Raw genomic sequence first — 16,314 nt, forward strand, 5'->3', positions numbered from 1 at the left:
GGGTACGGAGGGGCTGAGGCTCGCGGGCGGGGAGGGCGGGGCGGTGCGTGCCGGGGGGGGGGGGGGGGGGGGGGGGGGAGAGAGACCGTCGTGACAATAGCTGCCTTCGCGTCCCGAGGGGGCCGCCCCCGGCTGCCGCAGCGGCGCGCGCCCGCCGCACCCAGCCTCCTGGGGGGCGGGGCGGGCGGGCGGGTCGCGCGCGGCTCCCGCGCACGAATCCCTCGCGGGCCGCAGCACCGGCCGCCGGCCGCCCCGCCCGCCCCGCCCCTCTCCAGTCCCCTCAGGGCTCTCGGCGAGCGACGCCGCCCGCGGAACCGCGCTCGTGCTGCCTCCCGGACCCCGGCCGCCTTCCTGGGAGGCGAGCCAGGGAGGCGGTGGCCCCAGCTGGCGCGGCGGGACGCGGGGAGGGGCTGGGACTCTTTGACGCGGCGGAGGGGTCAAGCGGCGTCGACTGCCGCCATCTTTGGTCCAGTGCGGCGGCGGCGGCGGCGGCGGCGGCGGCGGCGGCGGTGGCGGCGACGACTGTGCTGAAGGAGGAGGAGGAGCGACGGGCGCTGGCAGCGAGGCCTGACCATGGACGAGGAATACGACGTGATCGTGCTGGGGACCGGCCTCACCGTAAGTGCGGTTTCAGGCGCCCGGGGTCCCGTATCGTCTCGTCCTTCCTGCGGCGCTGCCGCCCCCGGCCGCCGACCCCATCTTCCCGTCATTGCCGTCCGAGGCGCTCGGGTCCCCAAAAAAGACCGCCCCGTGCCCATCCCACCACCGTCCGCGCCATCGTCTTTCTCCACCCCCGTCGCCCGGTCTGCAAGAAGCGGCCCTCTACCTAGCCGCCCCCTCGACTCCCCGGGCTTGACCTCCGATCCCCCCCTTGCTCTGTATCCAGGCCTCCTGGGCCAGAAGATGCATCCCCCACTCGGCCGGAGTCCCCCCTCCCCGCCGTGCCCCCGACCCCGCCCACCAGGCCCCCAGCCGTCATCCGCACCCCTCGCCCACACAGCATCCCTCCTACATCTTGTGCTAATTCTGGTGCGGGTGAAGTACAAGGTTCCTGGGTAAGGGGGCCTCACCGGGGCGGGCCCTCATCCTGCGTTCCTGGCTTCTCAATGCGGTCCGGGGCCCAGGGAATGTTCCAGAAGGAACAGCATTGGGGCCAGGGAGCACATTCCCGCTACCCTACCACGGTTTCCCATGGAGATTCCAGGCTGAGGAGTATTTGCAGCCTTTGTCCTTGGCATGGTGACAGAAACGAGTGAGGGTGTTTATCTTCCCTCTTCCCCCAGACCCTGTTGGACTGCTCCCCTGGAGAGGCTCCTCTTTCTCAGTCAGGGTGTAGAGGCCCCTCCTGTGGCTGGGCACACACACACAGGGTCAGCCGCTCCTGTCCTTTGAGGAAAGAGCAGCCCAGGGTGGGGCCTGAGATTGCAGGCCAGTGTCGAGCCTCTCTTCACTTCCCTTTCTGGTGCCCTTCGTTGTTCAGCTGGATCTCCTCTGAGGCTCATTGTGGGCTTTCTGCCTTTTAGCATGGTCCTACGTAGATAGATGGCTTTCTTGTCATGGCCAAGACCATCCCTGTGTCTGCTGGGCACTCTTTCTCTGGGCACCGTCCTTATTTCTTTTTCCTTGTTCAACTCTGCTCGGCAAAGTTGTAAAAGGGATTGTGGTCAGATGAAGCTGTCACCCCGGCTTTTAGGGGAGCCAGCCAGCCAGGGGTGGAAGGAGCTTCCGCTGGGGCAGGGTCTCTGTAGGTTTGCTCCCCCGTCAGGTTTAGGGTAGGGAACAAATCAGGGCGGCTTTTGGGAATGTGGGCAGAGGGAAATGCAGTGAGTGTTGCCCCCTTCTCCAGGAATGTATCCTGTCCGGCATCATGTCCGTGAACGGGAAGAAAGTGCTGCACATGGACAGGAACCCCTACTATGGGGGAGAGAGCTCCTCCATCACGCCCCTGGAGGAGGTGAGGCTCCTGGGCCCAGGCCCATCCCCCGTTGCCCTCTCACAGAAGCTGCCTGAGCAGCTCCATAGATTCTCTGGGAAAGGGGGGCAGGGACCAGACAGGGTGGTCCTTGAGGCGCCTTTCTTTCTCCTGTTTGCAGCTGTATAAGCGTTTTCAGTTGCTGGAGGGGCCCCCTGAGGCCATGGGCAGGGGCCGAGACTGGAACGTTGACCTGATCCCTAAATTCCTCATGGCCAATGGTGAGAGAGATGAAAAGAGGTGTCGTGGGAGGTGATGAGGACGGCTGAAGAGGGGCAGGCTCCGGAGGAGGGGTGGCCACACCAGCTAGGGAGCTTCGGGAGGGGGGAAGCTGTGCCAATGTTGTTTCTTCCCCACCGCCCCACAGGGCAGCTGGTAAAGATGCTGCTATATACAGAGGTGACGCGCTACCTGGACTTCAAGGTGGTGGAAGGCAGCTTTGTCTACAAGGGGGGAAAGATCTATAAAGTGCCATCCACTGAGACCGAAGCCTTGGCTTCCAGTGAGTACAGGTTCCCTGAGCCAGAGAATTATGGCGAGGGGCAGAGCAGGGCGCCCAAGGTCACATTCCCCACGCACTGCCAGAAGCCCCTTGGTCTGGCCTCCTTCAACTGCCCTGAGCCTCACAGTGGAGGCCAGGAGGGAAGACCACACGCAGAATGGATGTGTGGATGGTTGCTCCTTCTGGAAAGACTTCAGCCTCTTGACCGGGGCTCCGCTTGTCCCGTGAAACATCCCCAAGTGTTGGAGCTGGGAGGATCTGCAGAGTCTGTCCAGCCCAATCCCTTCTTTGTACAGATGGGGAAACTGAGGCCAAGAAGGGCAAAGGGGCTCACGTAAGCTTACACGGTGGTCGTCAGCAAAGCTTGGCTGGGAGCTAGGGCACCTGCTTTCTTAGCCCGCCTGCTGGGAAGGAGGGCTTCACGTTCTGCGGGGTACAGGCTTCTCGCATCTGCCTCCACAGATCTGATGGGCATGTTTGAGAAACGGCGTTTCCGCAAATTCCTGGTGTTTGTAGCAAACTTTGATGAGAACGACCCCAAGACCTTCGAGGGCGTCGACCCCCAGAGCACCAGCATGCGCGACGTCTACCGGAAGTTTGACCTGGGCCAGGACGTCATCGACTTCACTGGCCATGCCCTGGCGCTCTACCGCACTGATGAGTGAGAGGAAGCTGGCGTGGCAGACCCCCTCGTCTGGCTGCACCCTGCCCTCCCCACTCCTGCACGCTGCTCCCTCCATCCGCCCTGCACGTTTCTCGTAGTCAGCCACATGCTCACCCGTCAGCTTTTTTGTTCTTTTTGCACATTTATTTGACCCGGAGCCTTCCCCAGGCCATAGACGGTGGTGGGGCGGCTGGCCTGGTGCTTGGGTGGGGGTGAGCTGGGGTGCTGCTGTTGGAGCTTCTTCTCTTGACCCCATCCTCCCAGTTACCTGGACCAGCCCTGTCTCGAGACCATCAACCGCATCAAGTTGTACAGTGAGTCCCTGGCTCGGTACGGAAAGAGTCCTTATTTATATCCGCTCTACGGCCTTGGTGAGCTGCCCCAGGGCTTTGCAAGGTGAGGTGGCTTTTTTCTGTTGGCAGTACTAAGTAGGACCAAGAACGGAAATGGCCTTGAGGATTTTTGTGGCATTCGTGCCTTCCCATCGTGGTCTAGTGTGCTTTATACTGCACGTGCTCGGGTGCTGGGGCGGGGGCGGTGTGCCACAGCAGGGCGTGGAGGTACAGGGTTGAAGGACCAGGGCTTCACCAACAGGGCCTGCCTGGCTCCCAGCCACGTTCAGGCGGCACCACGGCTGGGCCTGGGGCCTTGGAACCTCAAGTCGGAGGGCTTCCCCAGAGTCCTTTGTTCTGCTCCCCAGACCATTCCCTTGAGGAGCCATGCCCTTAGGCTTCTCTCACGGTAGCCCTTTGCAGAGTATTTTGGGTGGAAACCGGAGAGGAAGGAGTACTCCGAATTCAGTCCTGAGTCTGTGGCAGTGACAGAGGTGGGAAGAACCACCAGGTCTACTGAGCTCTGCCTGCCTAGGGCAGCCTTCTTTGTACCCTAGGACTGGTTTGGAGGCAGGGAGTGGACAGCACAGGGGCACCAGTCCCTGTTTTCTCCTGGGAAGGAGACTCCCACCATCACTCTCCCCACCACAGGTTGAGTGCCATCTATGGGGGGACATATATGCTGAACAAACCCGTGGATGACATCATCATGGAGAATGGCAAGGTGGTGGGTGTGAAGTCAGAGGGAGAGGTAAGCCTTCTCTGTGGTGCAAGGATGGCGGTCTGGGTGGGGCTTGGCCTTCTCCTTAGAGGCACTCTCCCCGGTGACTCGGCCTCTGCTGGGTCTCTCCCTGGGTCCCCTTGGGCTGCGGACCAGGGCCCCAGAAGGAGTCCACATAGCCACTTCTGTTGGTGAGAGGTAGCTCTCAGACCCGCTTGCCGTGTCAGGGGTCCAGGGAGTGTTCCCGATCACAGGGTCTCGGTAAAAGGTGTTTCCCAGCGCTGCATACGGGGGCCCACCTCCCCGAGGTACAAGATGAAGCTGTACCGCTCAGAGGAGCACAGTGCCAGCCCTCGCTGTGGACTCAACCCCACGACCACCTAGGGGAGTGTTTGGATAGGCCTCCTGGTGTTTTCACAGGTGGCCCGCTGCAAGCAGCTGATCTGTGACCCCAGCTACATTCCAGACCGGGTGCGGAAAGCCGGCCAGGTTATCCGCATCATCTGTATCCTCAGCCACCCCATCAAGAACACCAATGATGCCAACTCCTGCCAAATCATCATCCCCCAGAACCAAGTTAACAGGAAGTCAGGTAGGCTAAGCCCCACGTGACTTCCTCTAGTGTGTTCTCTTTGGGGTGGCTCTGCCTCTCCCCGTAATTCTTGGAGCTCTCTGCCTGATCCCTCCATGGAAGGATGGGGACCCGCATAGCAGTCCCTGTGACTTGGGGCCCTAGGGATTGGGTGGCTTGGGCTGTGCTCTGTGAGGGTGGCGGTCTGGATGCTGCCTGCTGTGCCGGACTGGGGAGGAGTGGGCAGGCAGGCCCGAATCGAGCCCAGCTTCCAGGGGCCCTCTGTGCCCGTGTTAACGGAGCCCCTTCTTGCGGGCAGACATCTACGTGTGCATGATCTCCTACGCACACAACGTGGCTGCGCAGGGCAAGTACATCGCCATTGCCAGCACCACGGTGGAGACTGCAGAGCCGGAAAAGGAGGTTGAGCCTGCCCTGGAGCTGCTGGAGCCCATTGACCAGAAGTGAGGGGCTGGGGGGCTGGGGCCGAGGCTGGGCGGGGGGGAAGGAAGGGAGCCGAGGAGCTGGGGGGGGGGCAGAGGCCACAGGGAGTAAGGCTTGTCGCGAGGTCTCCTCCCTCCCCTCCGTGTACCCCTCAGGTTTGTGGCCATCAGTGACTTATATGAGCCCATTGACGATGGTTCCGAGAGCCAGGTAAGCAGGCTGTCTTGGCCCCAGCTCCTAGCTGCCTACCCAGGGCCCCTGCCCAGCTCACCCTGGCTCTGGGTGTTTCCAGGTGTTCTGTTCCTGTTCCTATGATGCCACTACACACTTCGAGACAACCTGCAATGACATCAAAGACATCTACAAGCGCATGGCAGGCTCCGCTTTTGACTTTGAGAACATGAAGCGCAAACAGAATGACGTTTTTGGAGAAGCTGACCAGTGATTGATGCCCCTCCCCCACAGCCTAGCCCTTGGTGCCCTCTCCCCTGACCTGAGTCGGTTTTCCTCCAGGGCTGGGGAGATGGGCGTGGCTGGGCACCCCTGTTTCCAGCATTCTCTGCTTCCCCCACCACATTCTACATTCCTGTCACCCACCTCATTGATTCACTGACCAAATCCTTAACCTTAGTGATGGTTTGGGAGACGGGGGGTTGGATAGTATCCTCTTTCTTGGCCCTTCCTTATTCTGGGAAAAGAGGGTTCTTTCCCTTGTGTGTGTCTCTTCCCCCTCCACTCCTAATTCTTCTGCTCTGTTTGGGAAGAACGTGGAGGAAAAGCTGACTTCTGCCCCCACTGCTCTTACCCCTACTTGTAGTGGCCTTTGGAGATGCCCCCTGCCTCCCCCCACCAGCTCTCTTGCGTGTTGGAGAGAAGGGGCCCTCCCAGCACAAAGTTGCATTCCTCCCCCCGCCCGCCCCGCCCTCGTTAATTTATTCTAATTTATTAACTTCGGCCCCCCTGATTTGGGAAGGGAGCAGAGTGCCTCTGCCCGCAGCCTTCTGGTGTGGCCTGGGAGGGGGGAGGGCTTGCGTGCAGCCCGGTTGGAGGTTGATCTTGCTATTTTTGTTGCTAGTTTTGTGTTTGTGTTCTCTGGCATTTGCCGAGAGAGAAAAGAAATGTGAGCAAAGCAGAAGGAGGTGGGAAAATGGATCCAAACCCCAGTGCGCCCTGCCCCAGCCCACAACCTTTCCCTTAGTGGTGGGAAACCCTTATCCTGCAAAGTGAATGTGTCCCCTTCCCCGACCTCTAGTGTATTTCACAGAAAACCTCTCAATAAAACTGTGTTGAAACCCGAACCCAGGTCTTTCGCTTTATTTCCAAAAAACGGGTGATGGTGGGGCCTCTGCTCCCGGGGCTGTTTTGTTGTAGCAGTTTAGGCTCTGGCTTAGCTTTGCTCCGAATGGGAGTGAAAGGGGACTTTCTTCATCAGGGAATTAGCTGCTAAACCAAAAGGGCCCGTCCGGAGGAAATCGGTCACACCGGCTTACCAAGGCCACCCAGCGAATTGGTGCTGGCATCAGGACTACAGTCCCTTAGGGTCAATGTGGGGGGGGGAGGGGAGGAGAGGGAGAAAGGAGTCCGGCCTGGGGTGGGGGGTGGAAGTAGAGGAAGTGGAGAGGGCAGGGTCCCTGTCTCCAGATCAAGGAGGAGGACACCCAGGCCCAGCTTCATGGCCTGGGTTAAAACAGGAGACTGGGGCCCAGTCTTGGGTGGGGGTGGGGGGTCAAAATCGAAGCTGTGGGAACCGGGGTGGCCTCAGGGAGGCAGCAAGGGCGCGGGGCAGCGGTGTGGGTCTGGCCTTGGGCTGGCCTCAGCATTAAGGAAGAGGAGGGTCTGGGGGCCCAGGCTTGAGGTCAGCTGGCTGAAGCAAGACGGGGGACCCAGCCTCGGGCCAGGGGGTAACGTCATCAAAGGAATGACGGGGAATGTAGGAAGCGAGCGACTGGGGTCCAGCCTCCGGAGGCCGGCGGGAAGGGGCGGGGCGACTGCGCGTCCCCTGGTGCCTGACGTCACCGCGCGGGCGTCAGCTGACTGCACGGCCGCCGCCGTCCCTGCAGCCGCTGAGGCTCCAGCAGGCCGCTGTCGCCGCCGCCGCCGCCGCCGCCGCCGCCGCCGCCGCCGCCGCCGCCATGGCTCAGTACAAGGGCGCCGCGAGCGAGGCGGGCCGCGCCATGCACCTGATGAAGAAGCGGGAGAAGCAGCGCGAGCAGATGGAGCAGATGAAGCAACGGATTGCCGAGGTGCGGGCCCGGCCGGGGCCTCTTAGAGCACGCGCGCCGCCCGCCGCCCGCCGCCCCGGCCCTCTGGGGCCCCGCGAGACCCTGGGCGGCGGATGCAGAGCGCAGGCGGCGAGCCGGGGCCGGCCCCTTGCTCGCGCACCTCCAGCAAAATGTAGAAACGATTTGGCGACAGCCTGCTCATCTGTAAAATGGGCCCAGGAGGCGGAGACGAGCTAGCTTGTGACAAGCTCCCAACAGGAGGGAGCCGTAGTCGTGGCTCCGTTGGTGGCATTAGGGCTCCCCTCGCGTACACAGAGCGTCCTCGCCCTGGCCCCTCGGCCCTGAGAACGAGGCCTCCGCCCTGATCCCATGGATGCCAGGGAAGTCAGGCCCCACAGGCCGTGGCGCATCCACAGGCCACTGAGGCTCATTCCAGAGCCCTTTGCACCGCGACAGAGGCAGAGTCCCGCGTCCGGGGTGCTAGCGGTTCACTAAGGGCTTTAATGAGTGGTCGGTGGCGGCGGGCTGGCAGGAAAAAGGATTCCTCTGCTTGGGCCTTTTGGGGAGACTCGTCTGCAGAGCAGGGACCCGGGGTGAGAGGGGAGAGCAGGCTACGTTGGGTACTGTGGATGCCAGGCCCAGGGAGACAGCTGTGCGCCGGGGCCTGGCGTGGCCTCGCTTCACGCTGGCGCCCAAGCCCTGCGGTCTTGGTGTGGGCTCTTCGGCCCGTGGAGTTACATTTCTCTGCTGGCCACCTGCGTTGGAGGCCACCAGCCAGAGACGGACCTGTGTGGTACCGAGTGGGATGGGGCTGGCCTGGAGCGAGGTCTCATGGGAAGCTGTGGGCAACATCTAGAGCCCCTTGGCCACTCTTCACTCTCTCCTGTCACCTCTCGGCTTGGGTCTCCAGACCTTCAGCTTAAAGGTTGGGTATGAAAAACACCCAAGGCAGGTAGGGCCTGTGACCCCGGGGCCACTGAGGGAACTCTGGTCCCCAGCAGGAGACACGGAGGGGCCAGATCAGCACACAGGTCGCAGGGAGCCACTTCATTTGGCTCCCTCAGCACTGGAAGGGCCCTTCATAGCCCTGTGGAACCTCCCATTGACCGAGGAAAGGGGACATGTCTTTCCCAGGGTCACATTATCGTGAGCCCAGCGGCAGATCCGGGATTAGAGCCCAGCTCCCCGCTTCCCCGGTGGGGCGGTGGGGAGCCCTCACTGCTGTCCTCCCTCTGCCACAGGAGAACATAATGAAATCTAACATCGACAAGAAGTTCTCTGCGCACTACGACGCCGTGGAGGCGGAGCTCAAGTCCAGCACCGTCGGTGAGCGAAGCGCACAACCCCCCCCCCCCGGATCCAGAGCCCTGCTGCTTCCCCACGCTGGGCCACCCACCCTTATGCTCGCCTCTCCTCACCTCGTAGGTCTCGTGACCCTGAATGACATGAAGGCCAAGCAAGAGGCGCTGGTGAAGGAGAGGGAGAAGCAGCTGGCCAAGAAAGAGCAGTCGAAGGAGCTGCAATTGTGGGTCCTGACATCTCAGCCGGCAGCCCTCCCCCCCCCCCCGCCCCAACGTATAGCTAGTGCTTGGGGGTGGGCCGGGCACTTCCTGCCACGTGAGAGTGGGCCTGCCTGTCTGCGGGCAGCTCTGGGCTAGGGAAGGGGCCTCAGGGTGGGGACGTCGCGCATGGTGTGCTGTGCCTTGGTAGGAAGCTGGAGAAGCTACGAGAGAAGGAGCGCAAGAAGGAGGCCAAGCGGAAGATCTCCAGCCTGTCCTTCACTCTGGAGGAAGAGGAGGAGGCAGGTGACGAGGATGAGGAGGTGGCTGTGTATGAGGAGGAGCTGGAGAGGGAAGGTAAGGCTGGCTCTGGGAAGACAGGCCATAGCAGAAGAAGCATATCCGTTACCCCGTCTGGACGGCCTGCTCCGTCGCGGTCCTGAACCTCACACATCGGGTGGGAGAGAGAGCGGCCGTGGGGCTTGCCTCCAGGGGCAGAGTGAGTCAGGGCCTGGCGTGTGGCCGCTAGGCAGGGCTGTGGGCTCTTTGGTGCAAGACGCCGATGCTTGATCAGGAAGTCTTCAGAAGCTGCCCTTCGTAAGTGCCCGTGAAGGATGGACCGAGGAGGGGAGAGGATGGCCTTGGGGCAGCCCAGCACAACCTTCTGCGATGATGGAGACGTTCGGCTCTGTGCTGCTAGCTGGCCACTGAGCACGTGGCTTGTGTAACGGACGCCGAGTGTCCATTGTTTGATTCATTTCAGTGTAAATTGATACAGCCACAGACATTCAGGACCTCAGTAGAGGTCTCAGCCGAGGGACCAGGGGGTGGCAGGGACAACTCGGGAAGGCTGGGGAGCAAGGATGAAACCAGCATGGGGGGCCCGTGTGCCACGTACCTGTTCTGAGCCAGCGCCGAGGCAGATAGATAGAGGCAGGGCGCCTTTCCTCTCCTTGGAGTCACATGGGTGAGCGCGCGCCCTCTGAAGGGCCCGGGTCCAGCCCAGGGCGGGGAGAGCGTCTCACGGTGGGAACAGGTGAGCCGGGCCTTTAGAGCAAGGGGACTTCCACGAGCAACCAGAGGTGAGGCGTGGAGGGATGTATTGCGTCCAGAATGAGTGTGGCCGGCAGTAGAGCCAGCGGGAACGGACACAGTTGAGGACGTGGCAGGGCTTCCCGGCGTGAGGGATCTGAGGCGGGGGATGGTACCTCACGGCGTGGCCGCGGCCCCGTATGGTGGCTTCAAGAGGACCGGCTGACGCGGTAAGGAGAGAGAGCCCGAGCCTCCTGGGTTTCCCTGTGTTCACGAGCCGCAGTCAAACACGCTGAAGAGAAACCAGTGAAGATAACTGCAGTCCTGTTTAGTAATTTTGTTTGTTTATTTATTTATTTTGAGAGACAGAGGGAGAGAGCAGGGGAGGGGCGGAGAGGTCGGGGGAGAGAGAGAATCCCAAGCAGACTCTGAGCCGCCAGCACGGAGCCTGATACGGGGCTTGAACCCACGAACCGTGAGATCATGACCTGAGCCAAAGTCAAGTGCCGGATGCTCAACCGACTGAGCCCCCTGGGCGCCCCAGTGCTGTTTCATAATATAAGTGTTGAGTAGCATTCGATACTGTCACGGGAACTGTGCATCTTTGCGGCAGGGAGCACTGTGGTGGACGGCGCGGATCTGGGGGGAGGCCGTGAAGCTCAGTGTGTGTCACTGGGGCTTTGTGAGCACTTCCTTCCCCACGGTGGTTTTGTTTGGGGGGCCCGGCGATGAGGCACTGGTGTGGGATTCTTCTCTGGGTGATGCTGACGTGCAGCCGGGCTCCGGAACCGTGCTCCTAGGAGCCTGTAAGACCCTTTTGGGGGGTCTGCGAGGTCAAAAACACTTCCATAAGCGCGGCAAAGCCTGCTCGGCCTTTTTCATCCTCCTTCTCTCTTGAGCGTGTGGTGTGGAGCTTTGCAGAGGCCACGTGACATGTGATGATGTCATCACTCCAACAGCTAACAGAACGTGGGCTTTCCCATTTCCGGGTCTTCACTGTTTCTCAGGCTTAATTACAAATTCGGTGACTACCCAGAGCTACAGCCCCCGGAGGTGAGAGCTCTCCGGGGTCCTTGGTAACTTGTAAGGAAGAGGGTTCGGGGTGCTGACACCAGCAAGTTGTAGTTCCTTCGTGTCTGAATTAGGGAAACTGAGTCCCAGAGTCCAAGATGTTGACGAGCCTGGCCTGAGCCCTAGCGGGGCTTCTTCTTCCCTCTTCCCCTCCGGCCCCAGTGTTAGTAGTCATGGGACTTTGGGCTTCAGTGTCCTTGTCTGGGAACAAGGAGTGCCACACCCCTTCGGGGCTGTCGTGAGGGTTAGGTGATACATTGGGTGTGGGCCCACGATGAGCACGGCTCTGGGTGCAGAGCGGGTCCTCCGCAAGCATCCACCCTTCTGAGGATGCCCCGTCCCTCCGTACAGAGGGCCCTTTGCTCCCTCACACACCGGCACCGATGCCTGAGGTCCCCTGAGGCGCCTGAGGTCGCAGCTGATGGGATGTGAACACAGTCCCCGAACTCCTGTCCAGCTGCTGGCAGTGGAGAGCGAGGCGAAGGCCTCTTGGCAAAGGTGCTTTTTGGGTCTCCGTAGTGCTGTGGACGAGACAGTGCCGGCCACTGTGACTGGGAACCCATGGTGGTGCCAGGGCGCTCCGGGAAGCCTCCAAGGAGGTGGTGTTTGAGCCGAGGCTGCAGAGACAGAGGGCCAGGGTGCCCTGTCAGTGGGGCCCGTCGTGCAGCCGACTGCCCTGTTTCCTTTTGCTCCAGAGATCACTGCAAAGAAGAGGAAATTGGGGAAGAACCCAGATGTGGACACGAGCTTCCTGCCCGACCGAGACCGTGAGGTAAGAGTGGCCTGCCCCCTGGCTCGGGCAGGGGCTTTTTCTCAGGGAGTGGGGTCCCGCTCGCCCCCCGAACAGCCCTGGGCCCCCCTCCTTCATCCCCCTCCTCTCCCAGGAAGAGGAGAACCGGCTCCGGGAAGAGCTGCGGCAGGAGTGGGAGGCCAAGCAGGAGAAGATCAAGAGTGAGTGCCTGCCGCGTGGGGTGCTGGGGGTGGGCTGCCTCTCCTGCCGACAGTTGTCTGGGCAGAGGTCTCAGGTCCCGGGAACTTGCAGGGGGCAGGGACGTCTGCGTCTGGAGGCCAAAAGGCAATTCTGCTTTGTAGGTGAGGAGATCGAAATCACCTTCAGTTACTGGGATGGCTCCGGGCACCGGCGGACGGTCAAGGTGGGTGGTGGGGAGCACGCACAGCCCCCTCCCTGGGCCCCCCCCAGGGCCCAGCCTCCCTCGGGTTCAGTGGGAAAGGAGCTTTCAGTCCCGACTTCAGAATTTCACAGGCCCTTTCCTGTGGGAGGACCCTGGGGAGCCTGGAGGGGCAGGGAAAAGGGCCTGTCCCTCGTGGGGGGTAGCCTGGGGCTCCTAGGTCCCCGGCAGGGACCTCTGGGCCACTGCCTTCTTAAGAGCTCTTCTCCAGGCTTCTGTCTTGTGTTACCAACCCCTTGCTCTTGTGGATGCTCGTTCCCGGGCCGCTGCTCCAGATGAAAAAGGGCAACACGATGCAGCAATTCCTGCAGAAGGCGCTTGAAATCCTGCGCAAAGACTTCAGCGAGCTCAGGTGCGTGTGAGCTCAGGAGCACGCGCAGCACGTGTGTATGCTTGCGCGTCTGGAGCGCAGGGTCCCAGGTGCCGGAGCCCCAAAGTCTGGCTGCTGCTCCTTGGGTGGGAAGGTGGCATGCTGGGCACTGTGTTCCTGAGCCAGAGGGTCAGGTTTCTTTTCCGTTCGTGTCACCGGGGACAGCTTAGGTGGGGGTACCTGTTTTGGTTCTTTAGCCCCGAGGCGTAGGGTGGTGGGTGCCCATCCTGGGCCCGCCAGACCTTGCAGCCTGCCACGAAGCATTCTGGGTTGCCACCGGGACCACTGCCTCCCAGCTCCGGTGCCGGGGTTTCCTTGGGTGGCTGCTCCCGGGCGCCCACAGCCTCATGCCTTTCTCCCTCAGGTCAGCGGGGGTGGAGCAGCTCATGTACATCAAGGAGGACCTGATCATCCCCCACGTGAGGCCCTTCTCTTCCCTGCAGCTGGGGGTGGGGCGGCCGGGCGGGGCAGTGGGCTGTGGGGTGCCTCGGGGCTTCTCGAGAGGGCACCTTGCCCCAGCCTGGCCCTCTGGCTCGGGCCGGCGGGTGGGCTGCGGGGGGGGGGGGGGGGAGGGGGGCTCGTCAACCACGGCTCTCTTGCCTTCGCAGCACCACAGCTTCTATGACTTCATTGTCACCAAGGCCCGAGGGAAGAGTGGTAAGTGTGCCTGGCCCGGCCCCCTGCCTTTGAGTTCTCTCCTGTGTGGCAGGGCGGCAGCGTGACCCTGACCTTGGGATGGCTGCTGCTTCCCTGCAGGGCCGCTCTTTAATTTCGACGTTCACGATGACGTGCGGCTGCTCAGTGACGCGACCGTGGAGAAGGATGAGGTGTGGAGGGGGAGGGGGAGCGGAGGGATGGGGTGCCCGCCCTCCCCCCAGTAGCCTTGAACGGCTCTTCTCCCCGCCTCAGTCACACGCGGGCAAGGTGGTGCTGCGCAGCTGGTACGAAAAGAACAAGCACATCTTCCCTGCCAGCCGCTGGGAGCCCTACGACCCCGAGAAAAAGTGGGACAAGTACACAGTGAGTGGCACCGGGCCGGGAAGGCTGGGCGGGGGTCGGGCTGTGCGGGCCACTAGAGGATGGAAGGCCAAGGCCTTCCGGCCCCTGCTCCGCTCCACCTCCCTCTTCTGTGCTCTTGTGCTCACACCAGATCCGGTGAATGTCGCTGCGCCTCCGACCCCCTCCGCCCCCTTCCCGGGGCCTCCGGACTCCAGGCGCTGCCCCCCACTGTCCCGGCCCTGACGTGAAGGGCCGGCCGGCCCCTGCCCCTGCTGTCGTCATTTACTGCCTTTTTCTTTTACAGTAAATAAACACGTGTCAGAGTCGGAACACCTCCGTTGTGTTTTGTTTTAAACATTTTCTGAAGGAAAATTCACCATTTTGACCATTTGAAGGTGTCCAATTCAGGGGTATTTAGTCCATTCACAGTGTTGGGCAACCATCACCTCTGCCTGCTTCCAGAACATTTCTGTCATCCTTCGAGGAGACCCCGTGCCCATGCACAGTCCCTCCCCCAGTCCCTGGTACCCCCTTGTCTACTTTCTGTCCACATGGGTTTCCCTCTTCTGGAAGTTTCACATAAGTGGAATCATACAATATTTCTGGCCTTTGTGTCTGGTGAGAAAGTGTGTATCTGGTGCGGGTGGGGGTGGGAAGGTGGAAGAGGAATGTGAGTCTGGGGGGAGAAGGCGGCATCTGCAACCCACTGGGGCCTGGGTGGACCCAGCTGTCCTTGCGGCCAACCCGCACTCCCCAGGGCACCTACATGGCATTGTGGTTCCTTATTGTGGGTGGGAAGGGTGTCCCCCCCAGGCGCGTGGGCCCCTCTGTGCCTCGTAGCTCCCCGTTCCATAGGGGACATGACCGGCCTGTGGCTCCCAGCGCCCTCCGTCCCTACCAGGGCTCTGCAGACACCCCTCGGCCCCCTGGTGCCGCTCCCTTCCCAGCATGTCTTCCCGTCCTCACGTGGGAAGGCGGCCGTGGGTGCTGTACACGCGGGCTCAGCCAGCCCTGCTCGCACCGCCGTCATGGTCCCAAGGGGACAAATCTGGTTTGGGGGTGGGTGCCCCTATTCCCCCCCCACCTTGGCAGCCAGATCCCCCAGTTCCCCTTGGGTAAGCTGAGGCAGACGGTCCCATTCCGGGAGGCTGAGGAAGGCAATCTGACTAGTCCCAGCTTCCATTCTTCCCCTTGCCTGAGGCGGAGCAGAGGGAACGGGCGGCCCCGGGGCTGGTAGAGGGCATCCAGGCTCTGGGTCTGGCCCCGCCTCCTTGGCAGATGCACAGATCCGACCGTGGGAGGACTTCCCGGGGTACAGAGGCTCCTGTGCCCTCCTCCCACGGGCTGGGCCCCGAGTCCTGTTCGGATGCAACACGGCGGGGGGTGGGTCCTGGAGCAGAGCCATCTGGGGTCATTTGCAGGAGGGAAGAAGGCAGCCTGGGCCAGAGCACCTCGGGGCACAGCAGGGAGTGGGTGGCCAAGCCTGACCCTAGGTCCTGGACGTGGGGGACAAGTGTGAGGACGTCAACGGGGCCTTTTGTTTGGCACTGGGAACCCTGGACAGGGGATCGTCCGGCCTCTGCACCAAATCCTTCGTGCTGTCTCTGAAAAGGAAAGGGAGCCCCTGTTAGCCAGCTTACCCAATGGAAATGGTTTCCAAGGGAACCGCCTTCAGGGGGCCCATAGCTTCTGGAAAATAAACTCCTTGGGCCCAATCTTGGGTCCTGGCAGGAAAGGACCTGGAGGTTGGGTGGGGGTGGGGCAGGGAGGGAGTCTTTTGGGGGTCAAGATCGACGGGCCAGTGGGACTGTAAGGGAAGGAGACCCACTTCCTTATAGCCAATGAAGGGACAGAAAAGGCTATGCCATAGTTGGGGGCGGGGTCTCCGGGAGGAGCCCCTTGTCCTAAGGGCGTTACTCAGATGCTCTTCCTGGCTGCTGGCACTGGGCATCTGGCCTCACGCTTGGCTGGCACAGGCCAGAGTTCCTGTGAGGAGGGGGACTGCACGGCCTTCCTCTTGGGACCTTGGACCCACAGGAATGTGGAGCTCAGAGAGGGTGGGCGGCTGCAGGGAGAAGTAGGTAAACTGTCTGGACAGGTGTGAGACTCTGGAACTAGTGACGTCACCAAGGTCAGTGAGTCCCCGATGTTTCCGGGGACCAGCCTGTGCCAGGGGTGGGCTGGGTCCTGAGGACACAAGTGAGAGAGGCTTCATTCCTGATGTGTTTAGTGGGGGGTGGGGTGGGAGGCTGAGTGTGCACGTGTGTGAACGTAAACAACAAACAGGGAAACCAAAAGTGAACTTTCTGAGGTCAGGACATTGAAGCTGGCGAGAGGGGCAAGAGGTCAGCCGTCTCAAAGTGGAGGAGGGAGTGTCGCAGGCAGAGGGGAGAGCAAGTGTGAAGACACTGGCAGGCAGGCTGGAGGTGAGCAGGGCCGGGATGGAGGGAAGGACGGACGGGAAGGAGAAGGAAGGGAGAGACAGGTCAGAAGCCTAGGGTCCGGGAGATGAGCCGGAGGGGTGGATGCTGATCCTTTTTCGTTTACCTTGAATGGTTCTGCAAAGCCCAGGTTTTCACCCAGTTCATACATCAGCAAGAAAGGGGGGACGCGGGGATGCCCCACCTCCTGCCCGGTCCTCCCTTCCCACTCCTCAATGCCCCCAACACAGAAGCTCTTGCTTTTGTCACTAACCAATACATCTGAGTGTCCTGTGTCTCTCTCC

The 16,314-nt window shown here is 61.6% G+C and overlaps 2 protein-coding genes across 3 annotated transcripts; both read left to right on the forward strand.

The window, feature by feature from the left end:
- Window positions 1-296: 296 nt before the first annotated feature.
- On the forward strand, window positions 297-6,504 carry GDI1 (GDP dissociation inhibitor 1). The gene is made up of 11 exons (XM_049644497.1): window positions 297-618; window positions 1,847-1,954; window positions 2,094-2,193; window positions 2,340-2,474; window positions 2,937-3,135; window positions 3,403-3,534; window positions 4,122-4,221; window positions 4,612-4,783; window positions 5,082-5,226; window positions 5,362-5,416; window positions 5,499-6,504. The coding sequence occupies exons 1-11, from the start codon at window positions 574-576 to the stop codon at window positions 5,649-5,651; spliced, it is 1,344 nt and encodes a 447-aa protein (XP_049500454.1). The 5' UTR covers window positions 297-573; the 3' UTR covers window positions 5,652-6,504.
- Window positions 6,505-7,229: 725 nt separating this feature from the next.
- Window positions 7,230-13,919, forward strand: FAM50A (family with sequence similarity 50 member A). 2 transcript variants are annotated; one of them, XM_049644498.1, is made up of 13 exons: window positions 7,240-7,449; window positions 8,670-8,754; window positions 8,854-8,953; window positions 9,139-9,284; window positions 11,726-11,802; window positions 11,915-11,981; window positions 12,123-12,184; window positions 12,496-12,572; window positions 12,955-13,009; window positions 13,199-13,247; window positions 13,347-13,417; window positions 13,500-13,610; window positions 13,741-13,919. In XM_049644498.1, the coding sequence occupies exons 1-13, from the start codon at window positions 7,339-7,341 to the stop codon at window positions 13,747-13,749; spliced, it is 1,020 nt and encodes a 339-aa protein (XP_049500455.1). In that variant the 5' UTR covers window positions 7,240-7,338; the 3' UTR covers window positions 13,750-13,919. The 2 variants fall into 2 exon arrangements, with proteins under 2 accessions (XP_049500457.1, XP_049500455.1); XM_049644500.1 differs by lacking the exons at window positions 13,199-13,247; window positions 13,500-13,610; window positions 13,741-13,919 and having other exon boundaries at window positions 7,230-7,449; window positions 13,300-13,380.
- Window positions 13,920-16,314: the final 2,395 nt, after the last annotated feature.

Source organism: Panthera uncia, chromosome X, assembly GCF_023721935.1.
Source record: "Panthera uncia isolate 11264 chromosome X, Puncia_PCG_1.0, whole genome shotgun sequence".
NCBI classification, from domain to species: Eukaryota; Metazoa; Chordata; class Mammalia; order Carnivora; family Felidae; genus Panthera; species Panthera uncia.

Excerpts from the sequence above, each read along its gene's own strand:
- FAM50A (XM_049644498.1), top strand. The coding sequence starts at position 7,339 with ATGGCTCAGTACAAGGGCGCCGCGAGCGAGGCGGGCCGCGCCATGCAC. Across the intron at positions 7,450-8,669 it reads TGAAGCAACGGATTGCCGAG|GAGAACATAATGAAATCTAA; the intron begins GTGCGGGCCCGG and ends CCTCTGCCACAG. Across the intron at positions 13,418-13,499 it reads CGACCGTGGAGAAGGATGAG|TCACACGCGGGCAAGGTGGT; the intron begins GTGTGGAGGGGG and ends TCCCCGCCTCAG.
- GDI1 (XM_049644497.1), top strand. The coding sequence starts at position 574 with ATGGACGAGGAATACGACGTGATCGTGCTGGGGACCGGCCTCACC. Across the intron at positions 619-1,846 it reads TGCTGGGGACCGGCCTCACC|GAATGTATCCTGTCCGGCAT; the intron begins GTAAGTGCGGTT and ends CCCCTTCTCCAG. Across the intron at positions 2,475-2,936 it reads GACCGAAGCCTTGGCTTCCA|ATCTGATGGGCATGTTTGAG; the intron begins GTGAGTACAGGT and ends CTGCCTCCACAG.